The sequence below is a fragment of the Myotis davidii genome, unplaced genomic scaffold (assembly GCF_000327345.1).
Source record: "Myotis davidii unplaced genomic scaffold, ASM32734v1 scaffold575, whole genome shotgun sequence".
Taxonomy (NCBI): Eukaryota; Metazoa; Chordata; class Mammalia; order Chiroptera; family Vespertilionidae; genus Myotis; species Myotis davidii.
In genome coordinates this window covers 253,726-273,417 of record NW_006290306.1, presented here as the reverse complement: position 1 = coordinate 273,417, position 19,692 = coordinate 253,726, and the positions used below count along the sequence as shown (strand labels likewise).

Below are 19,692 nucleotides of genomic sequence, written 5' to 3'. Positions count from 1 at the left end.
TGATTCTTCAGAAACATTTAGCAATGCTTCCAGAAACCATCCTCTCACTTCTTTGCTGACCTGACCTCCACCTGCTCAGAACAACTTAGCAGCCGCCACAAACAATAAAAGCATCTGGTGTGGACTTTCAAAGGAAGCTTACCTTTCTTTCAAGCTCTTTAGTAATTGCATCCAGAACCACCTTGTGGTGTGCAAACACTAGAAACTTCTCTCTTCCACTTTCCAGCAGGTCCAGGATATATTCACTGCATTTGAAATGACAACACAAATTAAACATCTCCTCATCCCACTGAGGTTAATTACTGACAAATGACTGTTCCTGTATCAGACACCTTTGGGGTACCTGCCCTGCCTGGCCCATTCTCTCCCTTCCCGAGAGCTCACTTCTCCTTTCCCTCATGCCAGGTCACTTGAATAGAAGAGAGATTAGGAGCTGTGGGAAGCAAGCCATCTTCTGCCATGTGCAACGTGAGTTCTTCCATACTTTTCGGTCATCTCCCATATACAAAGAAATTGAAGCCTTATGCTTTATGTATCTCTGATATGTTACTGAGACATTCTTATTACCTGGGATCATGAAGATAATTAACAGTTTTCACTTGGCTGCTAACATCATTATAGTGTGTTTTCAATACAAATTAAAGTGTTGTCTATAGATCTGAAAAGGGATTAGGGGATTATTGTCAGTAATCACATTTCTGGAAATGTACTATTGAGATCTAAGTAATAATCCTGAAGAGACGGTCAGGGAGAGCTCTCAGCTCCCTCCTGCATTAGATCACCCACTGCAGGGCTGCAGGTCAGTCAGTGGTAAGGGAATTCTTTCCTGAGGCAAAGCAATATAGGGTGAAGGGCCTGATTTGCTTGGTCTTTATTCTCCCTTTAATTTACTTCTCTCCTCTGTGCACTGTATTTTTTTCTCTCTCATTTCATGTAATTTTCTTAAATTTTTGTTGTAGAGGGAGGGAGGGAAGAAGAAAGGAAGGGAGGGAGGGAAGGAGGAAGGGAGGGCAGGAGGGAGGGAGGGAGAGAGAAACCTGGGTATGTGTCCTGACCAGGAATAGAACCCGCCACCGTTTGGTGTTCGGGACAACACTCCAACCACCTGAGCCACAAGGGCCAGGGTGCACGGTGTTTTTTCTTGACTTCCCACTCTTATCTTTAACAGGGGCCTTAAGGGAAGGGGAGAGTCGCCGGGCAGCACACCCTGGAGAGGACTCACACTCTAGTCCAGCTCACAGTGGCTCCCGCAGGGCAGCAGGGAGGTGAGCTTTGGGACAGAAGGGGCTCTCCTCTGCCTGAGGCCATGCTCACACGCAGGTGTGTTTGCACAGAGAACAGACACTGTCCACCCTAGAGCAGGACAGATCTAAGGTTTCCTGTTATAAGCAGGTGGTAGAAAGGTAAGTGGACTGTTCTTTAAACATCTAAGATTTATTTTCTAACATCACTATGGCCAGCCAGAGTATGGATTTGAGTTCAATTTGTGGATCGTTGTACTAAATAGAATCTAGTTAGTTTGAGAGACATAAAATTTGCCATGATATAAGCAAAAATGTTTATTGCTACAGTATTAAAAAGTCACAAGGCCATAAAGTTAACTTGGCTCATAATCACCACAGGCCCCAATATGCCTAGTGCCTCTCTCCCCTCTACACCGCAGACACGGCTTCTGCTCTGCCCTCCCCACACCCCTAAGTCACCAGACTGGAATGCTCACCTACCACAATAACCTTGGCTTCTATGTTGAAAGATGCCCATTAAAATGAAAACAGACAACAGCAAAAACAAACAATTTAAAAACCCAAACAACTAGCAGAGAAAATTAAAGCTTTGAGATTTTTTAAAAAATTTACCATCTTAACCATTTCTCCTTGTTTAACTCTCTATTGATCTGAGAGAGAGAAATATCAACCTGCTGCTCCAACCATTCATTGGTTGCTTCTTGTATGTGCCCTGACCAGGGATCAAACCACAAGCTGGACGTATCAGGACAATGCTCTAACCAACTGAGCTACCTGGCCAGGGCTGAGTTTTAAGATTTATAATCTAATTTCTACTCACTAGCTATGTGACTCTCAGGTCCAGAGATTTCCATGAGATGTACTCAGTTTCTGCATTTAAGAAATGGGGTCAATATGACTTATCCTACTGGTATCACAAAGAGGCTGTAAATATGAAATGAGTTAACAGTTATCAAAATTGTTGGAAACGATAAATACACTAGCACTACATTGTTTATAATGGAATTTTGAAAAAGTATGTACAAGGTATGTTATGGACTGAATGTTTGTGTTCCCTCCCAAAACTCGTAAGTGTGATGGTGTTGAAAGGTAGGGCCTCTGGGAGGTGGTGGAGTTAGGGCTCTTATAAAAGAGATCCCAGAGGGCACTCTGGTCCTTTCCACCATGTGAGGACACATGAGGATACGGCTGTCTGCAAGCCAGACTCTGAATCTGCTGGCTCCTTTAATCTGGATTTCCTAGCCTCTAGAGCAGGGGTCCTCAAACTTTTTAAACAGGGGGCCAGTTCACTGTCCTTCAGACTGTTGGGAGGGCCGGACTATAGTTTAAAAAAAAACTATGAACAAATTCCTATGCACACTGCACATATCTTATTTTGAAGTAAAAAAACAAACAGAAACAAATACAATATTTGTATTTGCATGTGGCCCGCGGGCTGTAGTTTGAGGACGCCTGCAGAGCTACGAGAAATATTTGTTGTTTAAGCCACTATAGTTTATTAGCCTATAGTATTTTTTTTTATGGCAGCTTGAATGGACTAAGACAAGGTATTACCAAGTTTATTTATAAGGTGGCAAATGATTAGATTTATAATTTCTAAGGAATATGGTTGCTTCTGGGCTTAGCACTCCACCAACCCTGGATTTTGCAGTTCACGAGCTGAGGGAGGGGACTGACACTCTTGCCATCTGCTATTTGGCAGCACGTGAGAAATGGACTGGTGGGTGGGGACAATTCGGATTGTTTCTGCAGGATGTTTGCAGGCTGTAAAAACACATCTGGAGTTTGCCACAGTGTTGTAAATGAAAAGGCCATGCCCAGAGGGTGACAGAGAGCTGGCCTGCATCCCGCAGCTTTGTGGAGAATCTCAGATCTGAACACCATGGTGAACTCACCCTTACTGCACTTACGGTGCGGAGGAAGAGGCTGGTGAGGCCAGGGGGCTGGTGGCTGAGTGAGGAGGGGAGGCTGTGGGTCTCAATTCACCCACAGATCTCGGTCCCCGCGGCCAACCTGGCTCTGCTCAACCCACACCAAATTCACTTTCATTGAAATTTAATCACTTGGACCATTATCCTGCCAGAGTCTCACATGAATGTTAAACAATGAAAAATGAGGCAAACTGCACATTATTAGAACTGCCTCAAGTTTCCACCCTGGTGATATCGAATACGAGTGGGTGTTTCTTAAGAAGGGGAGACAATTGAGATTTTTTTAAGTCAGTGGATAATTTTAAGAATAGAAATTACTTCAGACTTAGTTATAAGGCGGAAGGAGAACTCAGTGTGGCAAAGGCCACTTGCCTGTATCTTTTGAACAAACTCTGAGATTCTCCTTTCATGTAGGTAAGAATGACTGAAATGTCATGTCTTTGGAGAAGAACAGAGAATCACATAAGGCAGCTTCTCTGTCTTTCCCAAAACTCCGCATATTTTCCTATGGGCTAGTGAGCAGTACTCCTAGCAAGAGAGAAACTTCCCTTAGTGTCTGGGTCACCCCACGCTCCTCATAAGTGACAGCAGCTCCAGCTCACTTGGGTTAAGACAAGATCTCACAGGGACCCACGCACAGCGGGCAGCGCTCGAGGCAAACTTGCCCGTGCCTGTGGGTGAGGAGGCTGTGGGGCCTGAACCCTCACACTCAAGGTGGCAGTGACTGGAGTCTCTGACCCCTTCTCGCAGAGCAGCACCACCATTCTGGCAGCCTGAGATAACAGGTGTTTCTTTTCTGTGTCCTTGTCTGGATTTGAACCTGGGCCCCTTCAGTCCACAGGCCAATGCTCTAGCCACTGAGCCAAACCAGCTAAGGCAACAGGTGTTTCTTTTTAAAGATGAGAGAGAAGTCCGCACTCGGTGACCACTTACATGACACATGGGATTTTGGCTTCAGCTGTTCTGTGGAAGAAGAGAATGAGGGCTTCTCTCTGCTGTCCTTTCTGTGGGAAGAGAAGTCGAGGGTTTAAGTCTCCCACTCTGAGGACTCTGAGCTAAGCTGACATGCTTATCGCTACTATGAGCTCTACAAATCCTAAAGCTCTAGCACCAGTTACCAGAGCCAAGACCCTGACTTCCCACTCAATTCAGCCACAGAACTACCTGAGCTCCGTTCTGTCATCGGAAACATGGTAGCCACTCTGTCACCCTCCGGGAACTGGTGTGAGAATCCAAGGGGCAAGGCAGGAGGAAGCTCTTTGGAAAGGCATTTCAGGGGGAGCTGCACCGTGCACACATGCTCACGTGAAAGGCAGACGTGCAGCCTTGCTAGCACACCTATTCACTACGGCCTGGGGACAACTTACACACGACATGGCACTGCCCACGTTCTTTGCTCCCTTTCTTCTGCCAAGCTGTGTCCATAACCAACTGATAAGCTCACCTCCCTCCAAGACTTGCTAAATCAATTCCAATGGACTGCGACTAGTTTATTCTTGAATCATCTCAAACCATTAGTCAAGTGTTTCTGGTATGTTTCCCACAAAAGGTAAATGACTTCCCAGGAGAAAAACAAACATGTTTTCTCTACAGTTTGCAACTAAATAAATCCTAGTAAAGAATGTGAACACAGGAGATGCTCAAATAGTTTCATCAGAATATAAGGTAACATCTACTATCACTCTGGCTCCCAGAGACGCAGGATAGCTGTCTCCTTCCACTAGCAAAAATGCTGCCAGGTCAAAAGGGCTTCTTGCTTTAAACAGTAACTTTCCTCCAGGTCTTGACAAGGAGAAAGATACCCAGGAAACACAGGAATTTGGGGGGACACTGGCAGAGTGCACCCATCTAACTTATATGTGTCCTGGCAATGGAGGCACTGTCCCTCCTATTGGTGGCCATAGTCCAATCAAACAGCTGAAACTCATGTTGAAGATGCGACTCCACGGCAGTGTATCTGACCTTGTTTCTCAGCTACAGGCCCAGTTTACCTCTGATGAGGCTCTGGACACATGTGCAACCTTTGCTTGTGGCCAATGAGCTCATGAAGTCCACTCATATACCCTCAAAGGGTCCCTTGCAGCAAGTCAGGCCCTCTAACCTCCTGTAGCCCCTGGTAGGGGGACAGAGCCAGGCTCCCATTGTCTGCAGACTGTACCCCAGGCATCCTCAGTTTGCAGTTCTCCTGTGTTCTTCGGAGACTGTCAACACTCCTCCCACCCACACCCACTCTGCACCTGCTAATAAGAAAGGGAGAGGGCAAAACAAATGGCGAAGGGCACTTTCAGAAACTGTGCCCTAAGATTTATCACGAGTTGGGTGTGGGGAAACCAGCACCTTCATTGCACATGCCTGGTGGGCTGGAACACTGGCTGACCTATTGGGAATGATGTGTCGATGTGGACCAAAGCCTCCAAAAATGTCCAACCCGCCCTGGCCAGTGTGGCTCAGTTGGAGCGTTGTCCCTTACACCAAAAGGTGGCGGGTTCGATCCCTGGTCTGTACGCATGCAGGAGGCAACCAATCAATGTTTCTCTCTCGCACCAATGTTTATCTCCCTTCCTCTCTCTAAAATCAATTTTAAAAAAGCATGCCAACTTGATGACCCAGCAACTTACTCCTTAAAATTTATTCTCATGATATTATCAGATGTGCACAAGTTTACATGTAAGCTACTTTCCAGTGTAGTATACTTAGGATAGTGAACAGTTAAATTAACTTATACAACTAAAAATGGTTGGCAAATATATAATATAACCATGTGACAAAATACTAAGCTATGTTTAAATATTATGTTTTAAAACAGTGGTGGGGAACCTTTTTTTCTGCCAAGGGCTATTTGGATATTTATAACATCATCCGTGGACCACACAAAATTATCAACTTAAAAATTAGCCTGCTATATTTGGTCAAACATTTAATTAACTCACTCCTAATGCTTTGGCAGGGCCAGACCAAATGATTTCTCGGGCCTTATTCGGCCCTCGGGATAGATGTTCCCCACCCGTTTTAAAAGGACATTTAACAATATGGAAAAGAATGAATACAGTTTTGTAATCATGAATACAGTTTTGTAACCATAATGTATGTTTACATGATTCCAATTCTGCTTTAAATATATATACATTGCTTACGACATACATAAGGTATATATATTTATATATAAACTAGAGGCTCAGTGCATGAAATTCAGGCGGGTCCCTCAGCCTGGCCTACACCCTCTCACAATCTGGGACCACTGGCCCCTAACCACATGCCTGCCTGCCTGATTGCCCATAACTACTCTGCCTGACTGCCTGATGCCCCTAACTGCTCCCCTGCCGACTTGATCACCCCTAACTGCTCCCCTGCTGGCCTGAATGCCCCTAACTGCTCCCCTGCTGGCCTGATCTAGCCCCTAACTGCTTGCTCCCCCACACCGGCCCAATCTTGCCCCTAACTGCTCTCCCCTGCTGGCCTGATGGCCCCTAACCACCTCTACCTCAGCCCCCGCCACCATGGCTTTGTCTGGAAGGACGTCGTACATCCAGAAGACATCTGGTCGATCTGGTGGAATTAGCATATTACCCTTTTATTAGTATAGATGTATATATAAATAATATGTATTTTGAAGCAAAATCTACATACATTTAAAAATCTAAATAATAATTAATGCTGAAATTAGGTGATAAAAGAGATGAGTGAATCAATTTTATAGTGTAACTAGAGACCCAGTGCATGAAAACTCATGCACTGGAGGGTGGGTCCCTCAGCTCACAGTCCAGGAGCCCTTAGGGGCGGGAGACGACCCAGCAATCAGGGGAAGGTGACGCCCCATCACACCTCTGCTGCTGCCACGGCTGACAGCACAAGTCTCGGCCGGCCCTGGTTACCTGAGCCTCGGGCAGTCCTGGGCGGCTGGGTGGCCACCATCCAAGGTTTGCCTGCACCTTGGGCTGGCCCTGGGGGGCTGGGGGGCTGAGGGGACTGGGCGCCACTTTGAGGGCGTGGCAGTCAATTAGCATATTCCCTCCTTATTGGCTGTAGGCGCTGCTATCTTTGCGATGGTGTGAGGGTCAATTAGCATATTCCTTTATTAGATAGGATTCTAAAGCATGTTTAATAAATATTACTTATTGTAAATACTTTATTTTTCAGAATTTATACAATAGGCATCTATTAAATTTTTATTGTGGGAGAAATCAATAGTTTCATCTTTAAAAAAGAACTCCCCCAAACTGGGTAGACAGAATACTAGTCCATTAATGATCTCATTTCTTTTGCTAGCCATGGGCCAGGAAATTTTAAAATACCTGCATTTTTTGTCCCTGTCCCCTGGACTTTTATTAAATTAGACCCACTGGGGTTTCCAATTTCTTTTTCTATGTTGGAAATCTGAACGGACTGTCAAGCGGCGGAAGGGTGAACTGATACTGTCACCAGGAAGTCTGCACGGACTTGCTCCACTTTTCTGTTCTTGGTCTTGCTGATCAAAAATGGCTTTAGACAAAAGATGATTAGAGCTGGCTTTTCTTAGCCAGTGAAGAGTATCTATTATTTCAGCTGAAAATGAAAAAAGGCTTTAGCCGCACATTACATTTTATAAATTGGCTGTTTCACCTTGGCTTCCGTGACTTAAAGCTTTTTAAAAAATGTCTTCCTCTAGATGGGAAGGTGTGAGGGAACAAAGGAAACCCCACCTCTTGACAGTCAGCAGTGCTTTGCTGGAGCCATGAAATTGTACAGAACTGCAGGGAAACGTGGGCCTAAAGAGTAACTATAAAAATGGGGGGTGGGGCGACTTCCTATAGACCCACAGGGCCTCTTATTTGATCAAAACCAAGAAACCATGATTCCCCATTTACTCTTTGGCTCAGGATTTCGTGGCTGGTCAAGGTTGGAAGGGTGTCAACGGCCATCTAGTCTAACTCCCAGCTGACACTGGCTCCCCTTCTGAGTGAAGTTAGGGTGGTGCCAAATGCGTGGCCTTAGAGTAGGAAAGGTTCTGATGGTCTAAACCGCAACGCTCATAAACCTATTTTCTACTTGGATTTTCCACTATAAAAATGAATTTACATTCAAGAACACAAAGGAGAACCACATTTTCAAGGACTTATTATCAGAAAGAATGTAGTATCTGGCTTCAGCATCACAATGAAGGTAATCTGTATCAACGCAATTTCTCTTTCAGGGACAAACTCTTCATTTTCCTAGGACCCCATGGAAGCACAGAAACTCTCAAGCATGGGCCTGGGGAGAGCTCCAGGCTCTTTCTCTGCTGGATTCTTTAAGAATTATACTGCAAATTAGCCTTCATTTTCATAATCTGCAAAACACCATTAAGACTCTGGGATGCTGAAGAAGCGGGATGATAATCACCCTACAGGTGGGATTCAGAGCAGTCGGCATTCTCCTGATATATTTTCCCAGCACCAAGCCCATGAGGCAGGCCATGGCTTCCTCTTTTAGGTAAGAAAACATCAAAATACGCCAAATAATTTAAAGGACCTGCATAGCTACCAGAGTTTTAAATCACCCAATGTTCTTGAATCCCATGGCTCAGCCTAATCAATTTCACAACACAGCTGTAAACTCAGGAAATCAAACTCCCAGGTTACATTCCTCACCTAACCTGAGGAATGATGCAAGTTGGTGGAAAGTTTAAAAAAAATGCTTTCAAACCTTGCTGCACTAAGTACAGAATTCCCATACACCTCTTTCTTGTTGGCCACACGGCACAATTTACAGTTGCCTCTTGGCCAATTAATGGGATTTTCATCCTCAATTCTAATGCCCACTGACTGCCTTTTCAGTTGTTTACATTGGCTCTCAACTTGGTTCAGAAGTTGGACCAAGCGCAGGCAAGGGTGTTCTTCAGGAAGCCCACGAAATGCCGATAGACATATTCCCATCACACACACAAGGAACTAAAACATAGCATTTGACAAATTCGCATCTAAAAATATCACACTTCTGAATTTTTTTCCATTCATGTGCTAGTTGCTGTACTTACTCATTGACTTTCTTATCTGGCAGAGTTCACAGTAGATAAAAGTTAGACCGTAATGGTTTAAGAGAGTTACAAGAAAAAACTTAAAATTGAGAAAAAATTTCTATTCATTGAATTTTCATCTGTAGAAACCAGAAAAGATCACCAAGGCTGAGTTTAGCAACAGAATGCTCTGGTTCCTCTCGTGGTTCCACTGAAATATAATTTCAGAACCATCGGTCTATACATCCACATCAACTTGTGAACTCTGAAAACTCCAGGCCATCCAGATAATTATACGTAAGATGGCAAAAATTAGTAGAGCTTGATAATTGATCCATGTATCCTCTAGCCTACCTTATGTTTCTTTTTTTCAATATTACCTGTTTTTAAAAAATATGTTTTTATTGATTTTAGGGAGAAAGGAAGGGAAAGGGAGAGAAACATCAATTGGTTGCCTCCTGCACGCCTCCTACTGGAGATTGAGCCCAAAACCAGGGCATATGCATTGACCAGGAATCAAACCAGTGACCTCTCTGTGTACAGGACAAAGCTCAGCCAACTGAGCCACATCTACCAGGCCCCCTCTGTTTCTTAAAAGTTACCAGTTAGTCTGGTCAATCACAAGGTAAAATAACATTAAAAAAACACACACCACACATTCTGTCTCTTGTCATTCTTATCTGTTTTGTAAAAGCTGAGAGCTCATTTAGATCTAAGTCTCTTCATGCAGGGTAATACCAGGCCCAGATAATGTCAAAAATGTCAATGTAATTTTCTTGGCAATGAAAATTGCTAAGTTTTGTCCCACAAGGACAGAAATGGAGCTGGTATAGATTATCTTGTGGTATTAGCATAGTAAGACACTAACAACAGATATGAAATGAAACTTTTGAAATGATAAAACCACCACATTGGAAATAGCCCTAAAATATAGGGGTAACAGGCTTGGATATAGCCTCAGCTCTGCCTCACAGTAGTCATGAGATCTTAGGCAAATCATAGCCTTTATGAACCTCAGTTTCCCCATGTTTGTAAAAATGGGGATCCTGCCAACTATAAATGACTGTAATAAGGAGACAAAGGATTAAGAAGGGTTGAAAACTCGATTTTGTTAAATAACCATTAATTTGTTAAAGAAATTACATGACTAAAGCAATGACATGGGATGGTTAGAGGGTTAATATATATATATATATCAAATACACATAGAACTAATTTCTAGCAGTTGTTCCTATACTGAGGCATTCTCAAAATACACTTAGCATAAATTCCATCTTTCTCTGAGATATTCAGAATATATAGCATCATCCTGCAGACAGCCCTGATAACCACCCATCAACAGTGATCTCCACAAGCATAAAACTGCAAATTAAAAGAATTTTGAAGTAGACGAGGCAGCCTGAGACATGAAGCAGGCTCACTGTCCTTGCCCAGAGAGGTGGGAAGAGGTGACGGAGAGGCAGGTTCAGAGAACTGTGGGTAATCTCCACAGAACCCTCCTGGGAAGAAACACCTGTGAACACAAGTTCCAAATCCCAGTGTCCAGCCCTTAACTCACAGAGTTGTCCTTGGTGGTCATCTCTTTGGCCGCGGCATCCAGGGACGCTCTGGCCTTGGCACTGATCCGGCCCGGGGCCACCACCACCATCTTGCGCTGCTTGGCCGGGAGCTGGGAGAGGACGTCGGACTTGAGGCGCCGCAGCATGACCGCCTCCTCCAGCAGCAGCTTCAGCTCCCCCAGGTTGGAGGAGCCGGAATAATCCCATCCCCAGGTGTGCTGTGGAGGAGAACCGAGACAAACGTGAGATCCCAGGGCCCAGGAGCAGGGCTGTCACCGCCTCTCACAACCTCCTTTTCCCCGGCTTTGTGCAGAGAACATCAAGCAGCTTTAAAGGATGAATACACCACCATATGAGAAACAGGAAGGAAAAGAGAAAAGAGAGTCGGGAATGAGGCGGACAAATATCACCTATCTTGGCGTGCTACAATTTGGCACTAATTTGCTTTCTAGCAGCAAATGCAAGATGTCAGCGGTTTGGTGTCCATTACATTAAAAAACAAACAAGACCTTGTCAGACTTCCCTGTATACTAAATACCGAAATAACATTCCTAAGGCTCATCCTACAGGGTCCGTTGTACAATGTAACACCTAATGTCAGCGATCTTTATTTGATGAGGTTTACAGGGATGTAAACACCTGCTGTTCTCAGTATGGTCACACCAACACATCCAAGAGCAACATCATAAACACAACGGCAGTGTTAGTGGTGGTAGGTTGAGGGGAGGAGTCGGAACACAGGTTTTTGCCCGTCTGGCTGAAACCAGAGGAGGTCCTGCATAAACCTGGCTCCCTCGTTTGATCGGGGCGGGGGGGTGCAGTGAGCAAGAATGTCTACTCCCTGCCACACTGCTAGAGATGTTACCAGTTAAAATCTAACTAACAATCTTCCTGGAAACAGGACTGACGTCTATAGTCAGGCAGCCAGTGCGTCTGCTTCCTTAATTTTTAGCCACTCATCTCCCCTCTGGGCCCTCCTCCCCTGGACTGTGCACCACCTGGGTAAGGGTGCACCTAGTTCATTTTCCAGGGCCAGAGGACCTAGTATAATTGTGGAGACATGGTAGGTGTCCAAGAAACCTTTGCTGAATTGAGGATACAAAGAGAAAGTCAAAGGTAGAGAAATAAACTAATTAAAAATTGTTTCTTTAAAAAAAAAATCTGAAATCAACTGGAAGTTCAGTCAATGCCTTCACGCTCTGGGGTTGAAAATGAGCTCGGCATGGGGCACTCTCTTCAGTGGCTTCTATTAAGCTGACCACACACACAAAACGGGGGAGCCCTGGGCTACCGGCTGCACAGAATAAAAGAATAAAAATCATGCTGGGAACAAGAGGATATACTTAATCTGCATGTCATGCTCCTAAGTTCTAACATTATCAGCTCTTCATCTTGCAACTTAAAAACCCATACCAAAGATTTTAAATTGGACATCAGAATAATCACAATCCAACAAGCTGTCACTGAAAACTTACCAGGCACCAGGCACCAGGCTGAGTGGGAGGAAGAACACAAAGATGAGGAAGGCACTGCCCCTGACTGTTTGATTGGGTGGTGTCAGGAAGCAGCAGCAAGAAGGAGGGAAAGGGTGGACTTGAGGATGGAGAGGGTGGAGGACACTAGGAACACAGGGGGGCACAGTTCGGGGAGTAAAGGCAATGAATTCCGCCTGCAACCCCTGCAATCACTGGCTGCACAGTATCCCATGGGCCCAGACAGTCAAGGAAGAGAAGATCCTTTTCCGAAAGTGGATTATTTGCAAAGAGGACAAGGTACCAATCACACATGAAGGGCTTTGAGGAAACATGAGAAGGATATACACTCTGGATTGATCCCAGGGGAGAGTGCATCACAAATGTATTAAAATGCTAAAGAAGTATGTTTAATAACTGAGAAATCTCCTGTCTCAGTAGCAGGCTAAAAATAGTTTGCAACTAACTTTACAAAGCACTACAATTTACATTATAAATACTTAGTTTGAATGTAAGTGGATACTTTTAAAGTACTTGAAAAGTTTTATTTTCTTTAAAAAAGTATTTAACAATAAGGCTGACAGTGATTTACATCATGAACTTGCAGAGCAAGGCTCTTCCCGCATGAATGGCATGGGCAACGGCAACGAGTGAGTCCAAGCCAGTTCTCCAAAGTCAGTGTCTTTGATGCAAATAGTAGCTGGGTATATTTGTGATTTGATCACAAAGTGGGAATCTTTAAGGTCTGAGTTAATGAGGTTCTGGAGTCCAGCCAGTCCTCTACGGCAGGGCCACTGCCCACAAGAAAGAGGCAGGAGAAGCTCAGAGTGTGGCTCAAAGTTTACAAAGTCACAACAGATTAGCTAGGAACAAGGAGTGAATTGGGGGCTTCGGGAGCGATGCAGAGGAACCTGTGAGGTGGACAGTGTCCCACACTCAGCTGCTTGATCAGATTAATGATCACGAAAGGACGCAATGGCCCAGCAGGAGGAATGGGATTTGTGAATAATGTAATTTAAACATTTTTCTCTGCTTATAAAAGTAATCATGTTGGTTCACATTACCTTCCAGTCAGATATGAGAGAATAAAGGGGAGAGAGGAAGGAAGGTAGGAAAGAAGGTAGAATGGAAGGGAGGGAACATTTTGCATCCTATTTTTTTTCACTCTTGTATTTACCCATGTTATTAAATAAAATTTTTTTCACTAAAAAACAGCAGCAACAACAACAAAAACAAAAACCCCACACCAAAAAACTGAGGTTCTAGAAACCGAGATTTTTCATTGCAAAGATCTTTGTGGTCACAGGCTCCCTCTGCTACTTTTGGAGGAGGAGCTGCACAGACTAGCTCCTTGGGGGTGCAGGCCAGAGGCAGCGCTCCCCATGGAGACCAGGGTCCACTGAGAGCCCACCTGAGGCTCAGGATCTTGCTCCCATGCCACCTGCTCAAAGGCCTCTTTTGCCTTCACTGCATATATTTTCACCTTTTCAGAGGATTTTTCATACTCCTCCCCATGCCAAGTGACCTTCACCAGCCTCATCTACTCTCTTCCCTCTGTCTCTGCCTCAGTCCACCCCCAGCTCGCTTCTGAGCCATTCTCTCTGGCAAGAGCTGCTGATTCTGAGCTCCATGCCCTACGCGTCAGCCATGGTCCCTGTTGGAAAACACTAAGCTAGAACCACCAAAGCATTAAAACTAGGAGGCAGTGTTCTCATCCGACTCCAAGGACACTCCCGGGTCAGAATTGGGGGAGGGCAGAGATAAAATCTTAATTCAGCTCCCTGTCAGGGCTCTTCTGATCATACCACGGCCAAAGAGAAGAAACAGAGAGGTAGGGGTCAAAATCAGGTGACAGATGGGGGGCTGGTGAGGAAGGGGAGAATAAGTACCCGCTTGGCATCACAGTAGCGAAGTCCGAAGGCATGAAACTGAGGGAAGAACGTTGGCTTGACGGCAATGATCTGCGTGTACAGCTCTGCAGGTCGCGACATGGCTGGCGTGCCCGACAGTAAGATCACACGCTTGGCCATCTAGGGAACAGACAGACAAAGGAGCTGAGAACATAATTTCCCAAATGCCCCGATGAGGTAAGAGCCCCAGGGACAGCACCATGCCCAGAAAGCAACACAAACGCCTTCTACTTCCTGGGCACCCTGACCGCTGGAGTTCTCAAGTTTGATCATCGCAGAACCAAGGTGGGTCCAGATTCCAAAGACTGTAAAGACCCGCTTTGCTCTGGAGCTCAGTGTGCCCACAACCTGGGATCTCCAAGTGAAGGTACTGTGATGAGAGAAACAGCACATGTGTGCCGGGAGCCTCATGGCATGGCCCGTGTAAACAGTTGGATGTCATCTCCTAAGCAGCCTTCGTAGCACCCTCTGCCATCTCTACGTTGCCACTTAGCACGTGACAGTGAATTCTGAATCTTCTGTCTCCCTCACTAGGCTTCAAGCTTTCTGACAGCAAGGGCTAGGCGGTGCTCCTCCATTTCTGTAGCGCAGTGCCTGGCACAGAGTAACTAACAAATGTTCACCATATGTTGAAAACCATTCAGAAGGAAGCTATTTAGTGCCCTGGGGACCATGGAGTAAACCCAAAGAACCCCGCACTGGGAGAGGAAGCAGAAGCAGGGGCACAGCCGCAGGCCTGCACTGTGGCATGGGTTCTGACATCCACGTTGAACCTAGGAGCAGATAATGACACCTAGGATCAGCCTGACCTCACTCCCAGGACAAAGTGTGTAAGCCATGATTTGATTTTCTTTAGAGGAAAAAAAAGGCCCCCACTAACTCAGCAGCACAATACTCTGAGCTGGAGATCTCTGACTGAAGCTGCAGGTACTAAGGACTTTAAAGATGGGACCCAGATCCATTTACCTTCCTCAGTCTGGGTCTGCAATAGCTCATCAGAGGGCACAGTGGAAATACACAATTCGTTGATGAACTTCATGTTTCTCATTACCCTGACACCAACCTGGTCCAAGGGGATTAGACCCAAATATCCCACCTCTTATTATTAAGATGGAAAAGAGGGTGAGAAAAAAAAAAAAAGACACGTCTCATTGTATTAGAACAAGTAATCACCAAAGATTACGGGAGGTAAAATTCATTTCAGCTCTGGGAAGGGATCCTACTGTGGAGCTCAGTTGTCTAGAAACAGCTTGTTAACCGCTGTAACCTTGAGTTAATGACAGTAGTGTAAAGAGTATAAGGCAACTGCGTGCAGTAAATCACCTAGGGCGGAAATTAGGTTTTCAAATGAATACACTTGCCTCATAAAAATAAATAAATAAAGGTGCAACAGAGAGAAGAGAAATGGCTCCTTATAAATATACAGTATATACAATTCTCAAGATGCACTTTTGCCCTCTTAGCAGCCATCTCTACTGAATTCCATTATGACAGGAGAGCTGTGAGCCTCTCCAGCTATAATTTTCCACAGTTCAATTACCCAGGACCTCTAATGTCCTGCGCATTTAATGCAGACTCATTAAAATAACAATGAGCTTCTTGAATGGCGTCTGTACCACTGCTTGCCTTAGCTCAAGACCATTTTAATGAAACCGGGAAAATGAAAAGTCTTATCAATAACAGAAAATCAGCCCATCAGCCCAAACCTATATTCCCCAGGTCATTGCTACTGCTGCTGGGCATGGAGCCTGGGCAGCAGCTCTCAGCTCAGGGGGTGGAAATCGCCTCCAGGGTCCTCACCTGATATTTACAGAATAGACCAACACTGACTTGGTTCCCCCATACACTACCCAGACCAGGGGGCAATGGAACCGTTGCTAATGGACGTTTATGGGTGTTAGGGAGCAGAGGCAGCATTTTGGAAATAGAAACCAGCTTTGAGTAGAAACCACAACAGAGTTGCATCTGTTATGAAATGGCTTAGCCTGCTCCCTGCTCAGCCCCAACATGTCTGCATTGTCACCACTGTCACCCATAGTGCCTTCAGTTGTGCCCAGCTGCCATGATTCATATGTCACCCTCCACCTCTGAGAACTTCCATTCTAGAAAAATATAAATGCACAAAACTACATAAATCAACACTAACTTGAACACTTTATAATTAACTCCTCTAACGAAAGAAAGCAACACCCAAGAAACCTACACAGGAATAATATAAAAAGTAATTTATATTTGGCCTAATAGAAATTACGTGATTCACATGAGTAGACACTGTTGGGTCAGATGACCTAACGATCAGGTTTAGTTTCCTTGTGCAGCCCTGCAGGTGAACAGCAGGACAGATTGGAATATATAATTTACCAAGGAGAATCCAATTAAGTAATTCAAAGTAGATAACCTACACACAGATTTTTTTTTAAATGAGCAAAGAGAATGTTCTATTGTAGAGAAAAGAGCTGAAGTTGTTTTAAGTTCATTCAAGAAGTAGACTGTACTCACACAAAAAGAGAAACAATTATTTATTAGGAAAGATGGTTGGATTCTGAGGGCCTTTTTCCCTCTAAAAAACAATCAGGTACTGTTAATCATGTTATAATACTGTTGTAACAATAAAAAACACTGTACATAACACTCAGCTAAAGAAAACCCAAACACATCTCACTGCTCAAAATAGAAGATACTGCTAAGGCACCTTCAGTGCTGGAGTCAGTGGAGAAAAAGACCCCATGATTCGGGCTGAGTGGGAGTGGAGACGGTTATGCCTGGTCAGCCTGGACCTCAGGGACATCTACCAAAAGGTAAAATTATGATCCAGCAATTCTGTGTAGGGGAATTCATCTTAAAATAATAAAGCTACGAATATACGGATGATGTTCATTTGCAGAACTATTTATAATAGCATCACAATGTCCAACACTAACGGTTAAATTATGAAGAGTGTCCATGGAACTGAATGCGCACGAGCCACTAAAAATGATGATCTTGCCCTATGATCTACAAGTTAGAAAAATAAACAAACTGTTCACAGTGGTTTTCACTGTTGGAGGGTCTAAAGATGATTATTAAAATGTTCTGTATAGCTTTGTCTTGCCTACCACATCTATATATATAATGCCTAAGCAACTGGCCGACCGTTTGACTGGTAGCTATGATGCGCACTGACCACCAGGGGGCAGACGCTCAACACAGGAGCTGCGGTGACTTGGCAGCTGCAGTTCTTGGGTGACACACCCGGAACCAGAGAGGAGGGAGCCGATTCCAGGATGCGTCACCCAAGAACCGCCCTCTTGTAATCCGGGACTCCTCAGGGGATGTCGGAGAGCTGGTTTTGCCTGATCCCCACAGGCCAGGTCAAGGGATCTGGGCCTCTAGTTTATATATAAAAATAGAACCTTTCTTAGTAGCCCAGGCAAATAGTGCCGTGGAGAAAGAGAGCTGTCACACTTCCTAGGGGACAATGACACAGTTTTTTACAACCTCAGCCTGCTGTCGTCATTTACAAACCCCACATTTATTTTCTGGATACCATCTGGCCCAGCTACCTCACAGACTGTAAGATATAAACTCATCACTCCTTCATGCACATTTGCTAAAAAATCTTGAAATATTAAAAGTCTTGAAATACGTTACCAGAATATAGTGCTAAGATATGCTTGAGTTAGAGGGACAGTCAAGTGGTATTAAGTTAGGTCCTCATAAATTAGGTCCTTATAAAGTTTCAGGTGTACAACTTGATAATCTGACATCTGTACACTACAAAGAGATTATCCCCCAAAGTCTAGTTGCTCCTCCACCACACAACTGACTGCCTTCACCCCTTTCTATATGGCTTTTCCAAGGCACATTTTACTTCTTCCTAACTTTCTTCTTGTTCCAAAAATATTCAGTCACTTCCTTAGAGTGTCTAGATCAGAGGTTCTCAACAGAGTGGGAAGAAGTGATTTGCCACCCAGGGGATGTTGGGCAACATCTGGAGACAATTCTGGTTGTCACAACACGGGGGCACAAGTGGCCTTCAGTGGTAAAGGCCAGGGATGCTGCTACACATCCCACAATGCACAGGACAGCTCCGCACAACAAAGAATTTTCCAGCCCAAAGAGTAAGTAGTGCCAAGATTGAGAAATTCCAACCTAGATGAAAATACAGCAGAGAGTGAAAGGTTTGGTTAATAGAATAACACAAACTGCCTCTCCCCACTCCGCCAATACTGACAGCAGGCCAGCATCGTGAGAAGTCAACATTACAGAAGGGAGTGGCTTTCACACACCTTCATAAGCAGCAGACTGGACCCATGGCTCCTCTTTTATCGTTAATTCATCCAAGTTCTACAGCAAATGCAGAGTAATATATACTAGTTAACAGTTAAAAGATTTGTTTTGAATATGTCACTTTAAATATGTAAATGCTGCTTTAAGAGGTCTGGCTCAGAAACACATATTTCAGACCCAATATGGGGTCCAGTGTGTGGCCAAGAGTGCCTGACCAGGCAATGAAATATTAACAAGACAGTCGCTAAGAAGCTTTTCCATTATATCTTTAATGATATAATCTATCCATGTGCAGTTTCTTTGTCTAAACAATCCGGGGTACGGATTTAATTTTAGTTATGGCTGTAATATTGGAACCACAGTACTGAGGTCTATTAACATTTTTCAAAAGGAAACAAGGGTCAGCAGTATGGGAAAAACATTTCATTTAAGTGTGTCCACAAATGGCTCTCATATTTATGGGTAACATGAGCATAAGATCAAGGTTTTTAAGTAAAGGACTTTTATTTTTAAAGTTGGAGCAAATGACATAATCCTCCTTTGGAAAATGTAGCATATTATTTGTTATTATCATATGTGGCGAACCGGCACAGCCATGGTATACTCAGCCCCAGGGCGCCTTATATGCGGTCCCAGCTCAGCCAGGTTTGGTGAGCCTGAGAAGGGGCGGTGAAGGATTGAGAACAGACAGACAAGAGAATAAAAGCTGGGTCTGGGTGGGACGCTCTCCTCTCTGATAGAGAGCCTCTCTGACGGAGAGCTAGCAACAGCACCATAGACTACAAGCCATGTCTTTATTTTATAGCCAGATTCCACAAGACAAAGTAAGGGCATGGTCAAGATGTTTAAAACATTCTTGTGGATTTCGATCCTACTCAATTACAAGCACCTGAACTCTATCAAGCCCACATCACTCAGACACATGGGGCCATGTGTTCGGAACATAGGTTCAAGCTTACAACTATAGCTTTTGGCTATAATTGTGCTGGGAGGGCTCTGCCCTCCAAGCTGGGACTTGCACGTGGCCATGAGAGGACTGTGCCCTCTCATTAGTCCGAGGCTTGAACCTGTCCAAACACTGTAGCCGCTCTCCACAATCATATAACTTGCTACTCCTAAAACAAAACAAAACTTGAAATGAGTAGACACTTGCGTGTGTTTTGTGGGGAGGAGGAAAAATTAAGTTATTTTTCAAATGCTACTAAGTTCCCCCAACATGTGACAAACTAGCTTTCCCTAGTTTCAGTGTAACTCAAAGCTTCTTTTAAGCAATGAAAGCTGGTGAAACACAGACTGTTAAACACACACTCCTGTTTCTCAGTCTATAAAACAGAAG

The 19,692-nt window shown here is 44.4% G+C and overlaps 1 protein-coding gene across 4 annotated transcripts in view; it reads right to left on the bottom strand.

Moving 5' to 3' along the window:
• Positions 1-19,692, bottom strand: part of SMARCAL1 (SWI/SNF related, matrix associated, actin dependent regulator of chromatin, subfamily a-like 1) — a 46,807-nt gene that overhangs the window by 6,022 nt on the left and 21,093 nt on the right. For all 4 annotated transcript variants that reach the window (XM_006763303.2, XM_006763306.2, XM_006763305.2 and 1 more), the window contains exons 11-14: positions 14,067-14,207; positions 10,705-10,923; positions 4,109-4,179; positions 143-245 (exon numbers count right to left, since the gene is read on the bottom strand). In XM_006763303.2, the coding sequence (XP_006763366.1) occupies positions 143-245; positions 4,109-4,179; positions 10,705-10,923; positions 14,067-14,207 (534 nt within the window). The remainder of the gene's footprint in view (positions 1-142; positions 246-4,108; positions 4,180-10,704; positions 10,924-14,066; positions 14,208-19,692) is intronic.